General features: G+C 44.5%; 1 protein-coding gene and 1 non-coding gene across 3 annotated transcripts; both read left to right on the top strand.

Moving 5' to 3' along the window:
• Nucleotides 1-6,850: 6,850 nt before the first annotated feature.
• LOC126511499 (U6 spliceosomal RNA) lies at nucleotides 6,851-6,954 on the top strand. The gene has a single exon (XR_007594708.1). It is a non-coding gene; the product is annotated as a U6 spliceosomal RNA (small nuclear RNA).
• An 8,181-nt stretch (nucleotides 6,955-15,135) lies between these two features.
• Nucleotides 15,136-25,610, top strand: Pigh (phosphatidylinositol glycan anchor biosynthesis class H). 2 transcript variants are annotated; one of them, XM_050158597.1, is made up of 4 exons: nucleotides 15,136-15,395; nucleotides 21,528-21,737; nucleotides 23,667-23,750; nucleotides 24,951-25,610. In XM_050158597.1, the coding sequence occupies exons 1-4, from the start codon at nucleotides 15,216-15,218 to the stop codon at nucleotides 25,041-25,043; spliced, it is 567 nt and encodes a 188-aa protein (XP_050014554.1). In that variant the 5' UTR covers nucleotides 15,136-15,215; the 3' UTR covers nucleotides 25,044-25,610. The 2 variants fall into 2 exon arrangements, with proteins under 2 accessions (XP_050014554.1, XP_050014556.1); XM_050158599.1 differs by having other exon boundaries at nucleotides 23,670-23,750.
• The last annotated feature ends 188 nt before the right edge of the window (nucleotides 25,611-25,798 follow it).

Genomic DNA, 25,798 nt, shown 5'->3' on the forward strand with positions numbered 1-25,798 from the left:
TTAAAAAAAAATAAAAAGAGGTTGTTTTGAAATTTTATGTGTATGAGTATTTTGTCTGAATATGTACTGAAGTAGGGCAAACCCTTTCTGGTCAATAGAGTCTGTAGCCTGGGTGGAGATATAATATACCAACTGGGTGGGTCAATCTCCTGGTCAAAGGATCCCCCCTAGGAAGGCAGGCTCCCCTTAAGGCATCTTACAAAGATAGGTGTTTAGCCTAGTTAAGCATTTATCTTCAGATGTTGGTTTAATGTTTATCTCCCCTGTGTTAGAGGCATGAGAACTATTAGTAGTTTTTCTTGAGTCATTTTGAAGTACCAGTTGATAGTCCTTTGATAAGAATTATTACTAATTATGAAAATCATTATGAGAATTGTTAGTATTAATGAGAATTGTTCAGAAAAGCATAGCTTCTTTTCCACTTTTGTTCTGTTTTGTTTTCTGAGACAGTGGTTCTCTGTGTCCGACTGTCCTGGAACTCACTCTGAAGACCAGGCTGATCATGCACACACAGAGAGAGAGAGAGAGAGAGAGAGAGAGAGAGAGAGAGAGAGAGAGAAGTTTTTTTTCTTTTTTTTATATAAATTTCTGAGGTGAGAGTCCTTCTATTTAAGAGTTCTGGCAGTTTCCAAGGTAACCGAAGGTGTCTACAGGACAATACACAGCTAGGGTGCCTATTCTGAGGCTTCATGTGCCACCTGCGGTAGAAAGACCAGGAACTCACTTTGTTTATTTAGTGCTGGGCTTGAATCTAGGACCAGACATGCTAAATATGCTTTGCCACTGAAATCTTTTTAAATCTATGTATGCAGTATTCTGCCTGCATATATGCCTGCATTCCAGAAGAGGGCACCAGATCTCATTACAGATGGCTGTGAGCCACCATGTGGTTGCTGGGAATTGAACTCAGGACCTCTGGAAGAACAGCCAGTGCTTTTAACCTCTGAGCCATCTCCAGCCCCCGAGAGAGAAAGAGAGAGAGAGAGAGAGAGAGAGAGAGAGAGAGAGAGAGAGAGAGAGAGAGAGAGAGAGAAAGTAAGTAATTAAAACATTTAGGTCATTTGCTGCACTGGTGTTTGGTTATGTTACAAGGAAGCTCAATTGGCACAATGCTTACACTCTTTGCTTCTCTGTTTGGCCCAGTTTGCATTCATCTTTAGATTTTGCTTTAATCTCCATCTCTCCCCATGTTTGAGGCACGAGAACCATCTGGATCCTTCTTGGGTCACTCTGTAGTACCAGTTGATAGGAGATAAATGATCTCTGCTGTCTGAGGCTTGGCCATTTGTGCTGCTTGCCATTGCGAGATAATGAGTGAGATTCTTAGAAAATGTATCGTTTGCATCTGTATTTGAGGGTTTTTTGTTTGTTTGTTTGTTTTTTTGTTTTTTCGAGACAGGGTTTCTCTGTAGCTTTGGTGCCTGTCCCAGAACTAGCTCTTGTAGACCAGGCTGGCCTCAAACTCCCAGAGAACTGCCTGCCTCTGCCTCCCGAGTGCTGGGATTAAAGGCGTGTGCCACCACCGCCTGGCTCTGAGTTTTTTAAAAAAATTTTCTTTGTCATTATTATGAGAGAGGAAGAGAAAAAGAGGGAGGAAGGGAGAGAGAGAGAGAGAGAGAGAGAGAGAGAGAGAGAGAGAGAGAGAGAGAAAGAGGATGTACGTAAGCATGTGTATGCAGGCATATGAGTGTCATGGCTTGGTTGCAGGGAGGGTAAGAATACAAGTTTTGGGAGTCAGTTCTCTCCTTCCACTGTGCATTCCTGGAATCAAAGTCAGGTCATCAGGCTTGTATGGCAAGAACTTTTACCTGATGTGCTATCTTGTCATCCCTGAATTTAAGTGCATGTTGGCAATAATCTCTATTGTAATTTGTAGAGGAATGAAAAATAGTGAATCTATTTACTCTTGGTGAGCCCTAGGGAGAATCCCTGCTGACAAGCCCTTTTACTGTTTAAGAATGCACCCTGAGTTGGCAAGGAGGCCCAGCGGCTAAGGTACTTGCTGCCAAGCCTAAGGACCTGAGTTTGATCTCTTAGATTCACACGGTGGCAGGCGACAACCAACTTCCGCCTGCTGTCTGCTGACCTGCACACACACGTCCTGGTGTGTGCGCCTGCTCACCCCACCCCTACATAAAACAAATAAATCAATAAGTGCAAAACACAGGCGCGTGCATTCTGAATTGATGCAAATGCTTTGTGTCACTTTGGGTATCAGTCTGTGTCTCTAACAAGTCACTTGATGGATGCTAAAACTGTGATGGCTGAAGTAACCGGTTCTCTCCTTAGAGATTTCTTTACATGAGGGTTCCCTGGACTCCAAAGAAAAAAGACAGATGCTTACTCCAAACCACTCGGGGTAAGTAGGTAGCAAGAGTCATAACAGAGACATCAGGGTATCTGGCCCCATATGAAAAGTTATCTCATACGGAATTCTATCAGAATATACTCCACTCTTGGGATGGAAGGAACGCTAGCTGCTTGTCCAAGAGGTACATCCCTTAGTGTTGGGACTTCCTAAGACATGTAAGAGGGGAACTCCACCCCCTTGGTGACTCCCTGGGAAGCAATTCACAGTAAGTAACACACGTCACTAATGCTAAACAAATTCCTTAATATTAGCTCTTCATTTAGCAACAAGATGAGCCTATAACCTAAGATTCCATCTATCTCTAGAACTTCTAAAACTAAACAGTGTGCCTGTGGCTACTTCCTCTTTACTGTGTTTTAAAAAATTCATTACATAATATAATTGATATTCCTTGCATGTCTAATCTAAAATGTGATTTTGGGAGGATTGGGGCCAGGATGGTTGCCTGACAGTATCTCACCTCCATATTGTTGCCTCTAGAAAACCTGGTGTGGCCTAACCAATCTGTAGAGAGTTGATTTTGAAATTCCAGGTCGATAGCCTTGATCTGGTGCTTTTAAATGTCAGTTCTAAAAACTGAGGCTGGAAAAGAGAAAGGAAATCTTGCTATAGGCGTATGAGATTGATAACAATGATTGACAACAAAAATGCAAAATAGAAGTGAAAAATTATATTATAAATAGAATTTTAATTTAACTAGGTGTTCAAAGAAAGACCTATTAAATTTATCCATTTTACAAACTTAGATCCTCTTCTTTCTAAAATTTTTAAAAATTATTTATTTATGTCTTTTATGTGTATGGGTGCTTTGTCTGCATGTACAACTGCACACCAGAAGAGGGCATGGGGTCTCACTGTAGACCACTGTGAGCCCCCATGTGGGTGCTGGGAATTGAACCCAAATCCTCTTTGGAAGAGCAACTAGTGCTCTTAACCACTGAGCCATCTCTCCAGTCCCTCTTTTAAAAGTCATATATATATATATATATATATGTGTGTGTGTGTGTGTGTGTGTGTGTGTGTGTATGGTTGTTTTGCCTTCACATAGATCTGTGTATGACATGCATCCCTGGTCCCATGGAGGCCAAAAGAGGGCATTGGATCCCCTGGAACTAGAATTACAGACAGTTGTGAGCCATACGTAGGTGATGAGAATGGAACCCAGGACCTCTGGATGAGCATCCAGTGCTCTCAACCACTGAGCTGTCACTCTAGCCATATTATTTAATTTTTCATAGCCAAGGGTAACAGAAAATGAGAGGACATAGAAATGCTTTCTGTTAGCCAGGCATGGTGTCTTAGCTACTTTTCTGCTGCTGTGATGACACATGACCAAGGCAACTTATAGAAGAAAGAGTTTATCGGTAACTTACACTATCAGGGGTTGAGCCCATGGCCATCATGGTAGGAGCATGCCAGCAGACAGGCAGGCGTGGCGCTGGAGCAGTAGCTGAGAGTTTACGTCCGTAACCACAGTAGGAGGCAGAGAAAAAAAAACTAACTAGGGCGTCTAGAGAGATGACCTCTTCTGAAGGTCCTGAGTTCAATTCCCAGCCACCACATGGTGGCTCACAACCATCTATAGTGAGATCTGGTGCTCTCTTCTGGTGTGTAGGCATACACGCAGGCAGAACACTATATACAACATAAATAAAGATATAAATCTTAAAAAAAAAAAAAGCCTAACTAGGAATGGTGTTAGCTTTAGAAGCTTCAAAGCCAATGACACACCTCCTCCAACAAGGCCACACCTCCTAATCCTTCCCAAACAGTTCGAACAACTGGGGCCCAAGCATTCAAACAGGTGAGCCTATGGAGGCCATTCTCATGCAAACCACCACAGATAACGATGCTCACCTTTCATTCCAGCACTTGGGAGGCAGAGGCAGAGCTCTATGAGTTCAAGGCTTGCCTGATCTACATATGGAGTTCCATCCTACATAGTGAGACTTTGTCTCAATAAATAAATAAATAAATAAGCCGGGCTGTGGTGGCGCACGCCTTTAATCCCAGCACTTGGGAGGCAGAGGCAGAGCTCTATGAGTTCAAGGCTTGCCTGATCTACATATGGAGTTCCATCCTACATAGTGAGACTTTGTCTCAATAAATAAATAAATAAATAAGCCGGGCTGTGGTGGCGCACGCCTTTAATCCCAGCACTTGGGAGGCAGAGGCAGGAGGATCTCTGTGAGTTCGAGACCAGCCTGGTCTACAAGAGCTAGTTCCAGGACAGGCTCCAAAACCACAGAGAAACCCTGTCTTGGAAAATAAATAAATAAATATGCCTTATACAATACCTGTCCATAACATACATTAAAACCTTTTCGTTTAATTTTTGTTATGTGTTTCTTCTCTGGGAATAATCATATACTTGATTGTGCTCATGATCTATGTGAGAAAATGTGCCAAGGACTGCACAAGGAAGTCAAAGAATAAGTCTGTTGATGAGGTCAAAGATTCAGTCACTTCCCATCAGGGGCCAACCAATCTGTTAGCTCACAGCCTTTGCTTGCAGACATTTGTTGGATCTAAACTGTAACAGCAGGTTACAGGTTACATAGCTTCCTCTTGCTGGTGGACAAACTCACGGGCGTAAATGAAAGCACCCTAGGTCAGGTGAGGTGACTCACACTGGTAAATCCCAGCACCCAGTAGGGGGAGGCAGGATTGCCGCAATTTTGAAGCCGGCCTGAGAACTAGATAGTAAGAACTTATACTTAAATAAATGATAGACCGAGTTGAGAGTGCTCCCAGGAGCGAGGCCACATCCAATGCCAGGAGGCTGACAACGCGGTCTCACAGAAACGGAAGTGCCTGAGCTTAGACCTTTCCAGCCTTTGCCTTGTGCGTCTCTTGATCTATCTGTCCATTTGCAGAGCTGGATCTCCGAGAAGGATCCAACGTGGCTAATTGGGTCTCGGTTCGCCGGTGGGCCAGTCTGACAGTCATTTGCCAGTGTGAGGTCACAGGCACGGTGTCTTAGAAGAACCACACACTGAAACTTGCCGCCTTTGCTCAGAAGTGTCCCTGTCTCAACCCCGAGAGAGCAGCTTCCAGAAGCTTCTTCTTGCCACTTGCAGCCAAATTTAAATGTCAGTCAGGACTGTTCCCCAGGTATTGTATCTGTTTGCTGACAGTGTGGAAACTTTCTCGACACAAGCCAGGCCCTGGTGTGCAGGCTGCATGCGTGTGTGTGTGTGTGTGTGTGTGTGTGTGTGTGTGTGTGTGTTTGCTCTGTGTGTATGTGTTCAGGGGCTTGCCCACGCATGAGCATGTGCAGAGGCCAGAGATCAAAGCTAACTTCTTCGTTTGTTCTCCATCTCATTTTTTGAGAGGGGCTTTCTCACTGAACCTGAAGCCCATGGCTTTTGGAGAGTCTGGTGACTATTAACCTGTCCCCGAAGACCTCCCCTCACCCAGCACCGGGATCACAGAGGTGCCGCACTGCCATGCTTGGTTTTCATGTGGGCACTAGGGACCCAAACTCGGGTCCCTGTGCTTTGCTGTGTCTCCCCACAGGTAAGCTGCTGCTTAGGATAAAGCTTCTGTTAGTGGTGGAGCGTTTACCGAGCATGCGTGAGACCCTAGGTTCCATCCCCGGTGCTGAGAAATAAATATTCAAATTAAATAAAACATCTTTTTTCTCAAATTCTTCTCTAGTACATCTTTTGTTGCTGTTCTTAGGCAAAAGAAGTGGGATCCTGCAAGGGGTTGATTGTAATTCCAACACACAGGAGGCAGAGGCTGGAGGATCCTGAGTTCAAGGCTAATCTTGTGGGGTATTCACCAGAGAAGACTACTCAGATATAGGTTTAAGGCAATAGAAAGTCTTTTTTTAGCTGGCCAGTGACTACACTGGGTGTTTGGGATCTCAGTGTAGCTCTGAGCTTTTCTCAGGGTGAACTTTTTTTTTTTTAAATATTTATTTATTAATTATGTATACAATAGTCTGTCTGTGTGTATGCCTGCAAGCCAGAAGAGGGCACCAGACCTCATTACAGATGATTGTGAGCCACCATGTGGTTGCTGGGAATTGAACTCAGGACCTTTGGAAGAGCAGGCAATGCTCTTAACCACTGAGCCATCTCTCCAGCCCCCAGGGTGAACTTTTAAACACACACAAAAAAAAACCATGTTCTGGTTGACACACTTCAGTTAACAAGAGCAGTTAGTCAAAAGCAGAGCTACAGAAGCCAAAAGGCCAAGTTAGTACATTTAGAGACTGCCCCAGAACTATGGACTTTGATGGAGTAGGTCTGTTTTCATCTGGGCAGGTGGTGTGGTCTACATGCTGAGTTTTACGGCCTGAATGAGGCTTCATCATGAAGTCAGTTGTGCTAAGGTCTAGGGGCCTACTAAGGTCTGGAGCCCTGTTATAGTTTGAGCTATATAGTAAGACCCTGTCTCAAAAACAGTAATTAGTAAAATAAAACAAGTGGGTCCTTGGTTACTTTCTTGTTTCTTTAAATTTTTTCCCCAGTACTCACTTTGGCAGCGCGTGTACTAATGTGGAACGATACAGAGAAGATGAGCGTGGTCTAAGTAAGGATGACACGCACATTTATGAAGTAATCTATATATTTTTTTTAAAAAAAAGTTTTAAACTGGGCAGTGGTGATGCACAACTTTAATCCCAGCACTCAGGAGGCAGAGGCAGGCAGATCTCTGTGAGTTCAAGGCCAGCCTGGTCTACAAAGGGAGTTCCAGGACAGGCTCCAAAGCTACAGAGAAACCCTGTCTTGAAAAAAACAAAAAAAAAAAAAAAAAAAGAAAGAAAAAAGAAAAAAGAAAAATAATTTTTAATCTGGGACTAGAAAAGTGGTTCCACAGTTGAGAATGGCTCAGCAGTTTGGAGTGTTTGTTTGTTGATCTTGCAGAAAACCTGGGTTCAGTTCCTAGCACCCACATGATGGCTCATGACCCCTGATGACTCCAATTCCATGGGCTCTGAAGCCCTTTTTATGCCTCTTGGGGCACCAGGCACAAAAATGCCACACAAACATATATGCAGCTACTCACACATGTATATAAATAAAAATAAATAGCCATATATGGTGGTGTATATCTTTAATCTTAGTAGTTGGGAGGCAGAGGCAGGCAGATAGATCTGTAGGTGCAAACTGGTCCACATATAGAGGTCTGGAATAGCCAGGGATACACATACACAGAGAGACCTTGCTTCAAAACAAACAAACAAATAAAAAGATAAAGGAATTGACTTTGTGTGTGTGTGTGTGTGTGTGTGTGTGTGTGTATGTGCGCACGCGCGCGGATGCATTTGAATGTGGGCACAGACGTCCCATGGTATATTTGTGGAGGTCAGAGGACAACTTTCAGGAGTATGTTCAATCCCTCCACCGTGGAATCCAGCGGTCAAGCTCAGATCATCAGGCTTTCCTGCTAAGCACCTTTATCGGCTGAGCCGCGTCAGCCCTACTTTCCCAGGCCTTCCAGCACTGTCTAACTGATAGCATCGTGTCTGCAGGAGCCCCCGAGACTGGGTGTGTGTCTGGAAGTATTGGATTACAGAAGACAAGTCCTCTTGAATCCAAACCCCCGTAGTCCAGATAAAGGTCTTAGAGACATTATTTGAAGATATAAACAAACATCTTAATTTACATATTGATCTTAATTTACTTACCCAGTAAATATTGCGGAGACTCCACTAGGTGAGTGAAAAGTGAGTAACCTATGTTCTAGAGCGTTTCGAATGGGCAGCAACCTCCTACATTCCAAATATTTTCATGACTAAAAATTATTGTCCATGGAGTTGCAGTTTGCTAAGTCTTTGGACAAAACTAACCCAGAATGACCCCGAACTTTCCTGGCCCAGTGGGGCTTTCAGAGAGGAGCAGTGCTTACCCTGGGGCTGGACAGCTGAGACCTGGGACCTCTGACAAAAACCCTGCAGTGAGGACCAGTCAAGGCAAGACTGGCTCACTTGTTATCAACTGCACACAAGCTGCCAGATCGGCCTGAAGACAAGTCTGCAGGGCTTTTGTTTGCTTGTTTTTAGTTAATGATTGCTGTGGGAGAACTCAGCCCACGGTGGGCTGTACACCCACCTCTCTCCCCCACAGGCCCTGAGTTAAATAAAAAAGCAAGCTAACCAAGCCCTTGGACAGGAAGCGTGGGTCTCTGTGAACTCTGCATCAGTTCTGGACTCCGGGTTCCTGTCTTGAGTTCCTGCCCTGATGCCTTCAATGATAAACCGTGACACGGACTGGTGGGCCTATTAACTCTTCCCTGAGCTGCTTTTGGTTGGAGCGTTCTATTACAGCAATAGAAAGCAGACTAGGACAAGGAGATTTTGGAAACTCGTGTTTTGGTTAAAGGTGATTAGATTCATATTTGATCCTTTCAGGAATCATCTTTGGTTTCCTCGGGCTCATCTTTCTGTGTCCTTTGTTAGAGGGGAGCACAGGGCAGGAACACAGGGATTGCTGCTGGTGAACCTGTTTGAACTGGCCTTGCAGACGGACTGGTTTACAATTCCTGACGGACAGCCTAACACTTTTTTTTTTTTACTTTTAAAAGATTCATTATATTTTTAAAATTGTGTGCGTGGGTGTGTCTTCGTGTGACTGTGTATCCACAAGTGCAGAAGCCTGTGGAGGTCAGGAGTAGCCATTGGATCTCCTGGAACCAGAGCTACAGACGGTTGTGAGCCACCTGACATGGGTGACATGGGTGACCCATAACTGCTGAGCCAGCCGTCTCTCCCCACCCCCACCTCAACACCTATATTTGTGTGTATTTAGTTTTGTGTGTGTGTGTGTGTGTGTGTGTGTGTGTGTGTGTGCCACATGTATGCAGGTACCCAAGGAAGCCAGAGGAGGGCATCAGATCCTCTGGAGCTGGAGTTACAAGTGATTGTGAGTGGCTGATGCGGGTACAGGAAACCTAACTTGGGTCCTCTGGAAGACCAGCAAGTCTCTTAACTGCTGAGCCATCTCCCCAGAAGCAAGATGTCAACTTACACAGACTTTCCTAAGGGTCCCCCAAAACAAACATGCAACAGGAAAAAGCAAAATAGAACCAAAAATTCTGTGAAGTTCCTCTTTTGTCTTCCATCCATCCCAACAGTTAGGGTGACCAAAGAGAACACCTGCTCTGGTCACAGCCTTTGAGAGACACTGGTGTCCACCCTGTGTCTCGGCAGCCGGAAGAGGCTGAAAACTCCAGATACACAAGATCCTTAGACGTAGTTCTGTTTCATGTATGCTAGTCCCTCGGGGGCTTTTACTTAGCAAGGTCTTCATCTAGTCCAAGGGGGCCTTTCGCTGTCCTAATTTTTATTGTCCCCTTAGTACCAGAACAATTCCCATCCCAGGGCCACCTGCCTGTTGTCACGAGTTTGAGACTCTATAATCAGATTTGTCTCGGTTCTTTAAAGAGTGACCAGAGAAGCTACTGCAAAAACATAATAACCTTTGGTCACGGCAGCGACAAAGGTCCCTGACTCAATGGCCGAGAATAAACTTCGGATCCTGCATGTCACACCTCCTGCAGTCACTGCAGAAACATCTCTTGAATCCTCAAATAAGGTCCCAAGCGGCTCATTGGACCCACGTTCAAAATAAAGCTTGGTTGCTCTCTTCCAACGGGGGTCACCCAGGCACTCTATGTTCCTGGATCACCACACTGAACTTTGCAGCCCTTGCCCGGGCATGTTCCTGTTCTAACTGCCAAGGTAAACAGGCTCCAGGAAGTCCCGTGTGCCACCTGCAGGCAACCTTCTTTTTCCCTCTGTTATGCAGAGCGGAACTCAGGGCCTCCAGCATGCTGGGCAAGGGCTCTACCCCTGAGCCAACCCTCCCCACCTCCATCCTGCCGTCAGTGCTGGTGCGGGATGTCCTCCTGTATATGTGATGCTGTTATTGGCTAATGAATAAAGCTATGTCCATCAGTGGCTTAGCAGAGCAAAGCCAGATGGGGAATCCAAACAGAGATACATAGAGAGAGTAGGCAGAGTCAGAGAGACACCATGGAGGGAAGCTTACCAGTAAACCATGAGCCTTGTATAAAATATTAAATAATAGAAATGGGTTAATTTAAGATGTGAGAATTAGTTAATAAGAAGCCTGAGCTAATAGGACAAACAGTGTTGTATTAATATTATTAATATAGTTTCTGTGTGATTATTTGGGTCTGGGCAGCCAGGAAACAAAAGAGCAGTCTTCGCTTACCTAATGGCAACTAAACCTTTGGCAGCTACGTGGCATCTCTTTGACTCCACCTACTCTCTATCTTGTTCTGATTTCCCACCTGGCTTTATTCTGCCCTGTCATAGGCCGAAGCAGCTTCTTTATTAGTCAATGGTAATAAAACATATTCATAGCATACAGAGGGGAATCCCTCATCACAATGCCAACCAATCAATCTTAAATATTTGATATGCATAGCAGGCAGAGTGGGTGTTCTAATTTTTAGAAGAAAAAAAAAACCACCACAAAGAGAAGCCACGCCATGCAACAGGGCTCACATGGGAGGTTTATTGGAAGAGGAGAGAGAAAGGGGCAGAGAGGGCGGGATAGAGGGTGGTCCCTGAGGACAAGAGTGGCAGAAGAGAGACAGAGAGAGGGAGAAAGAGAGAGACGGAGAGAGAGGTGGGGGGAGATAGAGAAAGAGAAAAAGAGAGAGTCCGGAGGTGGGCAAGCCCACCCTTTAAAGGGAACATAGCGAATGTGCACAGAGGTGCTCTTGTGCTACAGCTAAGGACGCATCTGTCGGGACCCTAAGAGCAGCCGGTACAGACGCCTGCAGACTAGCAGTGGAGGCCAGGGGAGACTCTTCTCTGCGTAAGCCAGTCCTTCTCTTTTCCTCCAGTGCCACCTCAGTCATGCCTCTGGGATTCATTACCTCGCATTCAAAACTTAGGTAGTCATTTTACATCTCAGGAAAAATCCTTTTTTTCCCCCTCCCAAGACATGGTTTCTCTGTATAGCTCTGGCTGTCCTGGAACTCCCTCTGTAGATCAGGCTGGCCTTGAACTCACAGAGATCCACCTGCCTCTGCCTCCCTAGTGCTGGGATTAAAGGCATGCACCTCCACTGCCCAGTTTCTAGGCTGGTTTTTAAGACTTTGTCTCATCACATCTTAAAACATACAAATACACTTTTAGCACCTATTATAATCATTAAACTAAATTTTATGAAACAGAAAGCACACACACACACACAAACAACAACAACAGAAAAATAAAAACATGGAGATAATTTTGTGTTGGCCAGCTCCTGGGTGTGGGGTCTACCCTGGCTTGTGATTCATATGCCCAGGGTATTCAGTGGCACTCCAATGGAGAAAACGGTTTTCTCCTTTACCAGCAATCAACTGCAAATAGGTTTTTTGGTTAGGATGGGACCCGTGTCCACGTCCCCCTCTTAGTGCTAGGACCAAATCTGGCTTGAACCTGTGCTGTGCTGGTCCCCTGAGCTCATGTGTATCAATCCTGCTGTGTTTAGATTCATCCACCACCTCTAGCTCTTAGAATCATTTCCTTCTCCTCTTCTGACTAGATCCATGAGCCTTTATGGAAGAGGTTGGATGAAGATATCCTATTTAGGACACAAGACATCCTGATATAGGAGGAAAGACAAACTTTCCACACAAAAACCAGATGTTCTTACAAATTGAACTGAAACTATCAAGTGTCACTATCATAGAAGGCCACAAGAGGGCGCTGTGACTCCACAGTCAAGAGCTCTGCTGCCTGCACTTGTTTTCCGTCTTACCCCCAGCCTTCAATTGCCACCCTGAGTGTATGGTATATGCGATATACATACTCGTGTGTGTATACACAAGTGTGTGTGCAGGTGAGTGGGCATGTGTGCATGGCTGTGTGAAATCCCCATGTTAATGCCCGTTTTTCTCAGTTGCTTTCCACCCTATATATCACCCTATATATTGACAAAGGGCATGTCGCTGGTCCCGGAGCTCCCCAACTTGAGCAGTCTGTCTTGCCCTAGTGAGCCCTGGTCTCTGGGGTTCTGGAATTACAGGTGGACCATCACACCCACCCAGCAAGCTGTGAATCTGGATTCTGGTCCTAGTGTTTTTGCTCAGGCTGAGAAATCTCCCTGACATTTACTGTTTTGATTTGTTTTGTTTGAGACAGGATCTCTGCACGGCTCCAGCAGTCCTGGAACTCACTGAATAGACCAAGACGACCTTGAACTCACAGAGACTTGCCTGCCTCTGCCTCTGCACCAGGCTCTTCCAGTTTTTTCTTACATAGACTAATTACTAGACTTTGTCATTGAGCGGAAAAACAGTAGAAAAATAGCTTAAAAATAAGGTTAGTGTTTTGTTTTGTTTTGTTTTGTTTTTGTTTTGTTTTGTTTTGTTTCAGTAGTGCTGTTTCGTTTTGGGTTATTTCAGACATAGTCTCACTAGGTCGCCCTGGCTGGCCTGGAACTCACAAGTTGGCTTTGGACTCCCGGGGTTGGTCTCCTCTTTATCACTACTCTAGACCTCACTGTGTTTGTCTTTTGCCTCCTGTGGGTGCCTGCAGAGGCCAAAAGAGGGAGAGAGATTGCCTGGAGCTGGGTTGCTGGCAGTTGTGACTGCCTTACACAACACTAAACCAGTCTTCTGAAAGAGCAGGCAACACTCTTAACTGCTGAGCCACCTCTTCAGCTGTAAATCAAGGGAGTGGAGTGGGGAGGAGGCGTGAGGGTGGTCAGAGGACAGGGTTTCTCTCCCTCCACCACGTGCACTCTGGGTATTGATGTTAGGTTTCCAGGCTTGGTGGCAAGCACCTTTACTGGATAAGTCACCTTAATGGCTGCTACATAGCTATTTTAAATGAATTATAAAGTCATAGAAATAGACAAAACTCTCAAATTGTTCATTTTTCTTTACAACATTGTGTGTATTAGCACAGTTCAAGTCACAATAGCCTGACTGGGTATGGAAAAGCACATCTTTAATCCCAGCACTGGGGAGGCAGAGGCAGGCAAATCTCTATGGATTTGTGGCCAGCCCGGTCTACAGAATGAGTTTCAGGACAGCCAGGGCTACACAGTGAAACCCTGTCTCGAAAAACCAGTAATAACAATAATAGTTATGGTTTTGCTTATTAACCCACCTTTGGTCATAGGCACGTTGGCCGTGAGCTCTGTGACACGTGACTGAAAAGGCATTGTCCCCTTCCGCTGAAGACTGTCCAGGGACCCTGAGGAGCAACACTGCTAAACCCCTAACCTTCAGGGGCCAAGACTTCTTCTGAGGCTCCAGCCTGCTCGTGGTCGCTGGCCAATAAGGGCTCTAATTTGGCCTTATATGCATGGTAACCTATAATTCTCTCACACGAGCTATGGCAGACCCCCAGCATTCAGAGACAGCTGAGGCTGAGGAATCACAAGCTGATTCCAGCTTGGGCTATAGAGTGGAACTTGTTTTGAAATACCACCCACCCAACTCAAATTGAATAAAAGCATTATAAGACAACATTCTTGAAAATAAACAAAACATTTATTTATTTGTAGGTGTACGTATGTCATAGCAGTGAGCATGTGGCAAGCAGAAGTCAATTTGTGGGAGCTGGCTCTCTCCTCCCACTGTGGATTCATGAAGCAAACATAAGCCATCAGCCTGGGGCAGGTGCCTTTCCCTGCAGAGCCACCAGGATGGCTCCTAACATGGTCTTCTTACACTGCTAAACCTACATGTAGCAAATACTAAAACGAGAGCTCCGCAAAAAGACTTTAAGAACCCAGTCTGAACCTTAACTATAAATGGTTCTGTATTGCCTGTTCCAGGAATGGCCATCATGTCTTTGAAAAAGTTATTTTTTTCAAAGGTCTTGCAACCCTACCTTTGTTTCAAAAGGTTCTCTGACCACCTATGACTTTGCCATTATGACAACCTGTTAGAACTACTTTGTTATACCCATCTTGCAAGCTTGCTTTTGTAACTTGTCATGTTCATGTTCTGCTCCTTTAATCCTATTTTGCCCACCAAATTCTCCTCCTGAGCTATAAACGCCTTGTTTTCCTCACATCCAACACAGACCCCTGAACCCTGCCTTACGGGGAGGCAGCCCATGTATGTGAATAGAAAAGCTCACTTTAATTAACAGCTTGCTTTCGTTAATGGGGCCATGATGATTTGCGACTGTGGTCTCTCTCCTCCCATCTTTGGGATTGATACACTCTTAACAGCAAAGACATCTGTCCAGCCCAAACCTGGGTCTTAGGCTTACCTATGTCCCTAACTTTGTTTTCCCATGCATACTAACCTCTCTAATTTTTTGCTTTCTGTGACTTAACCCTCTTCCAGCCTCCAAGCTTTGCCCGGTCCTTTTATTTTCTGGAGATTTTCTTCCCCAGCATCCCCCAGACCAGTGTGGCCTTCATCCTTGTAGGTTTAGTGATGAGAGCTTCACTTAAGGTTGCCCAGTCCTTTTCTACTGGTCTTAACATTTTTGCCAATACTACTACTTTAAGTTACATCAATATCGCTTTTCTCTACTAGAAAAGAAGCTACCTGGGGAACAGGGAATCATCAGCACCTAAAATTCCTTCTCAAGGAAATGAATGAATGAATGAGCACACCTGTGGACCATTTCTGGGGCTCACTCTGGAGTCGCAATATAAATGAGTCAGCCGAGTGAACAGAGATCCTAATCTGTCTGAAACTGGTGCCACGTATCTGGGGAGCCTGGGCTATGGACAGACTGGGAAAACCTGCTTCAACCCCTTGCCCTGCTCTCGGTGCGCAAGTACGGCTGCGCGGAGCGCGTGGCGGGCGGGGCCGAGCCGCTTCCGGAAAGGTCGGGAGCCGGCGAGACTTCGGTCCTCCGGGTGCGCTAGAGCGGCGCCAGCGCCTGGCGTCCGCGGCCATGGAGGACGAGAAGAGCTTCTCGGATATTTGCGGCGGCCGCGTGGTGCTGCGGCGTCGCTACTATTCGCCGTACTGCCGCGAGTTCGGCCTCAGCTCGGCTCGGCTGTCGCTGCGCTCGCTGACCGCCGTCACCTGCGTCGTGTGGCTGGCGGCCTACGGACTCTTCACCCTGTGCGAGGTAAAGGCCGGTGCTCGGCCTTCGCAGGCGGCCGCTTTAAAAAGCGCTGCCCCGTGGGCCCGGGCTGGAGTGTGGGGACTCCGGGCCCGGGACGCCTTCCCCTGGCTGGACTGTTCTCCCTCACTGGGTGGCTGCCCTGCTCATCCCCAGAGCGTACCTCCTCGGAGAACTGTCATGGATGCTCCTCCCCCATGCACGCCTCACTGCCTGTAACTAGCCAGAGGACCACAGAATTCCAGAAAGGGGCTTTGGCAGACACAGCTGTGCACGTGTGTGTGCAGAAGGAGCGCACTATTTCTTCCTGATCTCTGCGTTTCAAGACCATGTCAACTGCCTCCCCCTCCCAACCCTTCCCCAATTTAAGTACACCTTTTTGTCCCCCGAGACAAGATTTCTCTGTAGCCTTGTAGCCTGTCCTGGAACTAGCTCTTGTAGACCAGGCTGGCCTCGAACTCACAGAGATCCCCCTGCCTCTGCCTCCCAAGTGCTGGGATTAAAGGCGTGCACCACTACCGCACGGCCTTACGTGCACTTTCTAAAGAATTGCCAAATTTAGGACATGAGTGTTTTCAATGTTTAGTTTCCAGACTTTTAGTGTTTTTTTTTTCTTCTGAGCCTCACTTTTCACGTATCTAAGATGGTTAATAATATTGTGAAGGTCAAATGCCGTGAGTTTGTCACAGTTTTCAAGTGAAAAGCATCATCCAATTGCTCAGGATGAGTGCTGGTTTCCTGTATAGTGTCCTGAAATGAAAATATTCCCAGCGTGGTCTCGCCAGAGCTAAGTACACTAGAACTGTTTATTTCTGTAATCTGCATATTGTTTGTATTAGAACATCCATTCGCTTTCTTCTTCCTTTTTTTATTTTGTCAGAGTCTCAGTATATGTGGTACTGGAACTGGATTATAGGCCAAGTTATGTGGCACCTGCTCTGCCTCCCTAGCCTGGGACCAAGGGTGTGCTTCGTCACACCTGGCCCATGAGCTTTTATGCCGTCAAAGCAGATGGCAGAGTGTAATGATTTACATAGAAATAGATGAAATTAAGACCACTCATTTAGGACCTGGGGGATGATGGCTCAGCAAGTAAGGGCAGCTGATGCCCTTAGTTGAGAATCCCAAAACTCACATGACGGAAGGAAAGAGCGATTCCCAAAAGTCCTCTGACCTCCACACAGTAAGTAGTAGGCTGGGTGTGAAGGTGTACGCCTGTCATCCCAACACTAGAGAAGGATGCATCTGGGAGATGCAGGAGCCAGCCTGGTCTGCATCACTGTACATCCTGAGCTCCATAACAATCAGGGCTACAAAACATATAAATAAATAGTATTTTTTTTAAACATTTATTTATTTATTATGTATACAATTCTTTCTGCATATATGCCTGCAGGCCAGAAGAGGGCACCAGACCTCATCACAGATGGTTGTAAGCCACCATGTGGTTGCTGGGAATTGAACTCAGGACCTTTGGAAGAGCAGGCAATGCTCTTAACCACTGAGCCATCTCTCCAGCCCCTAAATAGTATTTTTTTAAAGACCCTAATTTGTACCAATTTGTATCTAAAAGTTTCTTCACAGATCAGTTGAATTCATTAAGTTGACCTAACCCTCCCTGCAATTTACAATATAGTGGGATTTTTATTCCTTTTTTTTTTTTTTGGAGGGGCATTAGTGTCTCACCATGTAGCTCTGACTGGTTTGAACTCATTCTGTAGATCAGGCCGACCTCGAACTCACAGACATTCCCTGCCTCTGCCTCCTGAGTGCTGGGATTAAAGGGACACATCACCGTGCCCAGTTGAACTTTAATGCTAGCCTATATTTCAGATACCTGTGCAATTATCTGAAAGGAGGAACATATTACATGCCCAGAGTGCCTGCTAGCTGTTTTGCTGAATTTCTTACTTCAACCCTAGAAGAAAACAAAGGTTCAGAAGAGTAATCACGTAATAGCCTTGATGTTGGCCAGGTGACAGGTACGGGCTTCAGAACCAGAGCTGCTTGACTTTCTAACAGGTCTCAGGCAGTTGTGTTCCCTACGTGTTGGTTTGTTTTGAGATACAGGGCCTTGTCATGTAGCCTAGGCTGTCCTCTCTCCATCCTCCAACCTCGGCCCCCATCAGGTGCTGGAATTACAGCTGTGTACACCACACCAGCTCAGAGTGGGTCACGCCAGCTCCCTGCTGTACTAATACTTCTCTTGCGCGTTAACCCTAATGTCCCCCAAGTGCAGAAGTAATGCTTGCTCCCTCATACTCCAAAACTTCCCTGGGGCTCTGTGTGCCAAAATTTCAGATCTTTGCCCCCGTTCAAAATATTCATGAAGGTAATGAATATCTGCAGTGAAAAGAGCTTTCAAAGGAGACATTCAAATACGTGGCCTCCAACCCTGACTCAAATGAATAGTGCATTGAGTCCAGTTATCTTAACAGAAAGCTGAGTGGGCGAAATTCCCTGAGCATTTTCTGTTCTTCATCCTGTCATTCTTCTTGCCTTTGAATTCATAGTTCTTCTAATACTATTCCAATCTGAGCGCTTTAAGTCCTCCCAGCATGCACTGTCTTCTCTGCACCAGTGAGGGCCTGCTGCCTTGAAGTCGTCATGGGACAGTCCTGTGTGTTTCAATCTCTCTCTGCCCCTCTCTTTCCCTCTCCACTCTTTTATGGCCCTCCTGCCCTCTCACTCCTTCTCTCCCCTTCTTCCTTCCCACTTCCTTGTTACTGACACTTGTAGTCAGTAACACAGTATTCTAGACTCTTTTTTCCTCTTCTTCTTCTTCTTCTTCTTCTTCTTCTTCTTCTTCTTCTTCTTCTTCTTCTTCTTCTTCTTCTTCTTCTTCTCGTTCCTCCTCCTCTTCTCCTCCTCCTTCTTCTTCTTCCTCCTCCTCCTTCTCTTCCTCCTCTCCTCCTCCACCACCTCCTCCTCTTCTTCTTCTTCGTTCTTTTTTCAAGACAGGATTTCTCTGTGTATCTCTGACTGTACTGGAATTCCCTCTTTAGACTAGGCTGGCCTCCAACTCACAGAGTTCTGCCTGCCTCTGCCTCCCCGAGTGCTGGGATTAAAAGTGTGTGTCACCACTGCCCGACTAGACTCTCTTATGTATCAACCTTGCATCTGAATTTAATCTGGCCTTTCTTCCATAATGTTTATTCAATCTGTACTGTTTACAAGACATTTTTCAACACCTGGAAGTTAGTTACTTGAAACTTGATGTTTCTGGGTCACCAGAGGCCCAGCTCTAACTCTCATTTATCAGCCAAAAGTAATTATCTGAACAGAAGTCAGCAAACCTTTTCTTTTAAAAGCCAAATTAATATTTTAGTCTTTGTAGGTCTCTGACCCATATTCTTTTTGTCCTTTTATATTATTTAAATTTTATTTTATGCGTATTGGTATTTTGCCTGTATGTTTGTCTGTACCACATGTGCCTGGTGCCCAAGGAGGTCAGAAGATGGTGTCAGGTCCCCTGGAACTGAAATTACAGACAGCTGTGAGCTACCATGTGGTTGCTAGAAATTGAACCCAGGTCCTCTGGAAGAGCAGCCAATGCTCTTAACCTATGAGCTGTCTCTCCAGCCTGTTTTTGTTCTTTGTTATTTGTTTTTTAGAGAAAGGGTCTCACTGTGTAGCCTTTTCTGGCCTGGAGCTCACTCTTTGACCAGGTTGGCTTTGAACTCAGAGATCCACTTGCCTCAGCCTCCCAAATGCTAGGACTAAAGGAGTACACCACCATGCTTGATTGGGTTTTGTTTTGTTTTGAGACAAGGTCTCACTGTGTAGCTTTGGCTGGCCTGGAACTCAGATCCATTTGCCTCTGCCTTCCCAGAACTGGTATTAAAGATGTGCATCACAACGTTTGTCCAGTTAGGATAACTGCAGAAGGTAAATGCAACAGTTTCTATTTGATATGTCGGGACTGGAGAGATGACTCTTCCAGAGGACCTGGGTTCAATTCCTAGTATTCACATGGCAACTCTCGATTGTCTGTGACTCCACTTCCAGGGAACCTGATATCCTTACACAGATAGACATACATGCAGGCAAAACACATAAATAAAAATAGATTTGATAGGCTCATTGTTTATTTTATTTTTATTTTTTATTTTTTTGGGCTTTTCGAGACAGGGTTTCTCTGTGGTTTTGGAGCCTGTCCTGGAACTAGCTCTTGTAGACCAGGCTGGTCTCAAACTCACAGAGATTCGCCTGCCTCTGCCTCCCAAGTGCTGGAATTAAAGGTGTGCGCCACCACTGCCCAGCTTGGGCTCATTGTTTAAAAACAAACAAACAAAAAGCCAACAGCAAAACAAAATGTGGAACCCTTAAGAGATGGGGCCTGTGGGGATATGTATTTAGTCATTGGGGTTTGCCCTCAAAGGATGACCTCTCTCAAGCTAATTCAGCACAATTCCTGGATGACAGGGCCTTCAAGTCCATTAAAGATAGATGCTGAGGTCATAGAATACTTAGAAGAATCTGATTAGAGTCAGGTTAAAGGGGGACTGGTCAGTGCAAAGAGTGAGACATTTTTTGGCTTTGTGAATGTGGTTCAGCATTACTGAGTTTTATTGATTCTAGGTGTGCTGCTTAGTTTTTATGGCAACACAAACTGGAGTCATTTTGGGAGAGGACACTTCAATTGAGAAAATGCCCCTACCAGATTGGCCCATGGGAAGCCTGTGGCACATTTTCTTCAGTGGGTAATGCCAATCTTGGCTGGGTGGGTTTTATAAGGCAGGGTGAGCAAGCCATGGAGAGCAAGCCAGTAAGCAGCACCCCTTTACGGCCTCTGCATCAGCTCCTGCCTCTAGGTTCCTGCCCAGTTTTAGTTCCTGTCCTGACTCCCCCCAGTGATGGTGGTGGACTGTGATGTGGAACTGTAGGCTGAAAGAAACCCTTTTCTCCCCAGGTAGCTTTTGGCATGGTGTGTTATCACAGCAATAACACACCTAATCCTAAGACACTAACTAGTTCAGTGATTACCTTTTCTTTGTAGAGTCGGGAGCAAGAGTGTGAGACACCAAATGAAAGAAACAACAAAACGTCCCACATTGCAGCTTCAGAAGTGGTAAAGGTTATAAATGTGTCTTAGACAGAAGGACATACATAGCTCTTGTGTGCACGTGGGGGTGGGTACAGGGGGCAGTGGTATGGATCCAATAGGGCCTGTTCATGCCAGACAAATGCTGGACCACTACACCCCCAACCTGCCTACCATTTTCTGACCCCTTAACACATCATTTGGTCATAGCTGTAAGTAACCCAGAACAAAAGGAAATGAAAATGATGAGGCCATTATTAACACAGTAAGAAGTAAGGTCCGAAGATCTCAGAGTTCAAGTGAGAGTCTTATTTGACCCTGGCTCCTCTCATTCAAACTCCCTCCAGTGTACTCTTAGTCCTCAGCCCGAATGTCTTTGTGGGAGAGTGTACCCACCAGAAACCACTGGCTTCTAATAAATCTCTGCACCAACTAAGTCTTGCATGATAGGCTATCCCTGGATGCTTTAATCTTAATGCCCCTGGCACTGTTCCCTTCCCCACCCCGCTTTCCTTTCTCCATTCTTTCTACCCATATATTTTTTTAAAAATATAATAATGTAATAAATTGGCCTCTTCTGTAGACCTCTGACTACAACTTCTCATTGGCTGGGGTTGTGATATGTGTCTACTTCTAAACCAATCAAACTGTATTCCAAATTCTATTAGGAAAAATATAAGTGACTGTCATTCAGGGAGTCGTATCAGCTGCTGTACAGAGCACCTCACAGTTGTGTCTGTAATTCTGTGCTATATATTTTTCAGGGGGAATAGGAGAGGGAAAGCACTGGGTCCTTAAGTTGTTATTTTAGGAAGAAAATTTCTGAGATAGATGTGATGATGGCGGATGTTTTGCTGGGACATCCCAGACCTATTCATTAGTAGTCTGGACCTTTTCACTCTGCGTGCTGTCCAAACACTTCAGGAGCTCCAGAGAAAGTGATCCCCCTCCATGCTTGTTCCCTGTCTCTTCACCGCAGTGTAGTGACCAGAGCAAAGGCCTTGTCCCTCATGGTCGGTTTAACTCGCTGTGTGTTACAGATCCACATAGGGGCATTTGGTAATCTTCCTGCCTGTGTCTGGCTCTCTCTTCAGAATAGCATGATCCTCTCTGCTGCCATCTTCATCACCATCATAGGCCTGCTTGGTTACCTCCATTTTGTGAAGATTGATCAGGAGACTTTGTTAATCATCGATTCACTTGGCATCCAGATGACTTCATCCTATGCTTCTGGCAAAGAAAGTACCACCTTCATAGAGATGGACAAGGTCAAGGATGTTATCATTAATGAGGCTATTTACATGGTAAGTAAGTGTATACGGGGTATCTCTGAACTCTGCATGGAGGCAGTCTGCTCATAAAGCATTCATTGTCACAAAATTAAACTTAAGGATCCTCTGTTCCAATACAAGTAGTTATTTTTTGGCTGGCATGCTCGTGAACCATGAAAGAGAAACTTACATTAAAATAAGTTTCCTCGGTGATGGGGTGTGTTCTAAGAAATGCATCGTTTACCAGTCTGCTGGTTGTACAGAACATTCTTATATAATGGTACAGTTTACTCACTCAGACATCTCATTGATGAATCAAAAGATGTAATAACAAGATGCTTGTGGTTGCTGCCAAGTGTAGTCCTGTACTGCCTACAGTAAACTGTTTTTTTTCCTGAGTCAGGGTCTGACTGTATAGCTTATGCTGGCCTTGAACTTCCCATCCTCCTACCTCTCTGTCTCTTTGTGCTTGTTCATAATTTTATAAATTTTTATTTTTACTTATGCGTGTGTGTCTGTGTATGTATCCTGTTGAGGTCAGAAGAGGAGGTCAGATCCCCTGGAGGTGGTGTCACAGGCGGTTGTGAGCCACCCAACATGGACACTAGGAACTGAACTCCATCCTGTAGAAAGGCAGGAAGCACTCTTAACTGCTGAGCCATTTCTTTAGCCCCCTGCCCACTACTCTTGTTGTTTGTTTGTTTTTGAGCCAGGGTCTCATTGTGTAGCCCTGGCTGTCCTAGAACTTAACTATATAAACCAGATTGTCCTCAAACTCACAGAAGTCTACAGATTCTGCCTCCTGAGTGCTGGGATTAGAGACGTATGTCATCATGCCTGGCTAACAAACTTTTGCTTTTTTTTTTTTATAAGTAGGAGTACACTCTATTAAAAAGCATAGCAAATGCATAAACCATGGTTGATGCAGAGGTAGCAGTCTGTCGTGGATAAAGAAAGAGTCAGGGTTTTGTCTTATATCTCGTAGCTCAGATGCAAGAGCATTTGATTGCTTCCTTTCTCGGAATGAGGTCTCACTATGTTGCTCAGGTTGGCTTCTAATATCTAACCTAGTTTCAAGGAGCCACTTGCCTTGGCATCCTGATTAGTAGGACTTCTGGTTCATACTAACATACTTGCCCCCCCTCCTTTTTTTTGAAGGGAGTTAATTCTTTAAAAATCAGAATGTAGACAAAGGGACACATGAAGTAATGAAGGAAGATGTAAAGCCAGTTCTTATTCTAGTTTCAATTCTACGTCATTTTCCCCCTGTTTTGTAGTGGGTAAGTGGCATAAAAGTATAATTGATAAAGCATAAAACCCTAAGCAAAGCTCTGTGGCTTCAGAGTGGACATTCTGATGGTACAGAATTTGAGACTTGGCAAGTGTTTGAATGGTTACCTTAATCTAGCTTTGATGTTTCTATTTGTCAGTACATTACAATTCAGTGATGATTATTTTTTTATTTGCTATGCATGGTTGCACACGCTTTTCATCCTAGCATCTGGGAGGCAGAGGCAGGTGGATCTCTGTGAGTGAGGCTAGCCTGGTGTACATAGCAAGTTCCAGGCTAGCCAGTGATACATAGTAAGACCCTGTCTCAGCAAAAACAAAGCAAAAAGATTTTTTTATATATATCAAATAGAGATAAAGGATAAAAGGGGCGGTGGTGGCATATGCCTTTAATCCCAGCACTCAGGAAGCAGAGGCAAGCAGATCTCTGTGAGTTCAAGGCCAGCCTGGTCTACAAGAGTGAGTTTCAGGACAGGCTACAAAAGTACAGAAAAACCTTGTCTTGAAAAAATAAATAAACAGGGATAAAAATAAACTTTTCTTCTATATCAAAAGTTGTCAAATATTTCACTACTTAGAGGTAATTTGTGGAAAGGATTTTATTCTTCCCTTGAAGGAAAATGAAACAAGACGAGTTTCACCGAGACCTCTGTTTGGTGTCTTTTCTTACAGCAGAAGGTGATTTACTACCTCTGCATTTTATTGAAGGACCCAGGGAAGCCACATGAGATATCCCAAGTAGTTCCTGTCTTCCAGGTGAGCAGTGTTCTTCCTTTCTCCTGCGAAAGCCTACCTTTTCTCTGTCTGCTTACCCTTGCCTCTTTTGTTCAGTCGACATGAATTTCTGTTGTCAGAGTGAGTAAAAGTTAGGATTTATTTTAGATCTCAGCAGCCTCTCTCTGATGAAGATACACTTTAAAAAATATTAATAATTCACAAAAATCTTAGAAGACAATTACCAATCATATAACGATTTCTGCTTACAAATAAATCACTTTCTTCTAGTCTCTCAATCTACCATTGTATAAGTTTAATTAATACAGTGAGGCTGAGATATTCTCTCTCTTTCTCTGTTTGTCTGTCTATATCTTTTCTACCACAGCCAGTATCTATCTATCTATCTATCTATCTATCTATCTATATCTTTTCTACCACAGCCAGTATCTACCTACCTACCTACCTACCTATATCTTTTCTACCACAGCCAGTATATTTACTTTAAATAATTATGTTCTATTATATTGAAATATTTATTTAACTATTTTATTGCTAGGCTTTAAATAGTGTCTAGATTATCTTTTCTTTTGATCTTACAATAAAAATCATTGGTGGCACAAACCTGTAATCCTCTTGTTTTAAACTGTTAAGTTTTCTCTTCTAGCTGAGTAGAACCTAGAAATCAGTTATATATTTGTAATAATTTTGTGTTATTTTTGAATAGTAAACATTTATTAAATAGACTTTCTACATGTAATTTTCTGTGGCTTCTCTTTTAAATTTTAGTTGTGTTACATTTTATAATACAAAATCTTTTCAGAATGTCCATTTTAAACTGCTCATCTTGTTTCTGAGGTGCATTTCACAACTTGTAACACTTTTGAGATGGTCTGTCTCACTATCATATGCTTTTGTCAGGCTAAAAACTGTATTTTGATGCCTGTAATCCCAGCATTTGGAAGGCAGAGGCAGTAAGATCTCTCGAGTTTGAGGCCACCCTGGTCTATGTAGTGAGTTCCAGGACAGCCAGAATACACAGAGAGACCCTGTCTCAAGACAAACAAACAAGCTTTTTATCTTCCATAAAGGCCAGATTTGGAGAGCGCCCAGAAAAGCGCCCAGAGGCTTGACCTGTGTCTCTTAGCTCACAGTTGTGCTATGCCGTATGTGAGACTGAGGTTGCAAGTGGATTCTTCTTCTATTCTCCTTGACTCTGCGTTTCTCCCCTTTGGAATTCAGAGTGCCAAGCCTCGGCTGGACTGCTTGATTGAAGTATACAGGAGCTGCCAGGAGATTCTGGCACACCAGAAAGCCACATCAGCAAGCCCATGAATCTCAGCATTCAAAGACCAGTGTTGTCTTTATGGGAGAGGACTCCTAGACCATAGTGGCTGGTTTATTTTCTGTACTGTAAAAATCACTAGGTGGACACAGTCCTGAGAATCAAAATGGATGAGTGATCTCAGAGCCATAGAGGAGGCGTTGGAACTTGACTCAGTGTTTTGATATATTGTAAAGTTCCCCTTATAGATTTTATCTACATTACTAGTCAAGGGGAAACCTTAAGGATTTTGACATATCAAAAGGAGGCCAGGCATAGTGGCAGATGCTTTAATCCCAGAACTCGAGGCATAAACAGGTGGTCTCAAGTTTGAGGCCATGCAGGGCTATATAGTGAGGACCCCCTCCCCCCCAAAAAAGTAATTCACATGAAGAACACTGTGAAGTTTCTGAGCATGTTTATATTTGTGTTAAAATCTGTGGAGTATTGAGACTGGTGCCAGATTCTACAAGAAAAATAGAATTTCCATCTCCACGGACTCTTGTCTAAAAGTTAGGGAAAGAATAAGTTTTTTTTTAATGTATAAATTAGCAAGAATAAAATGTCTTACAAAGGGCTAGCCTCTGTCCATCTATGATCTCTGCAGGATGACTCTTAATCCACAGCTTAGCTAGGGGTGTTATGGATGCCAGTTATCCCAGGACCCAAGAGGTATCAACAGGAGAATTGAAAGTTTGAGGCCAGCCTGGGCTACATGGTGAGGCACTGTCTCAACTTGAAAATAAATAAATATCCAAAGCACACA

This window comes from Alexandromys fortis, unplaced genomic scaffold (assembly GCF_014885135.2).
Source record: "Alexandromys fortis isolate MF-2015 unplaced genomic scaffold, M_Fortis_MF-2015_v1.1 scaffold_99, whole genome shotgun sequence".
In the NCBI taxonomy this organism is placed as follows: Eukaryota; Metazoa; Chordata; class Mammalia; order Rodentia; family Cricetidae; genus Alexandromys; species Alexandromys fortis.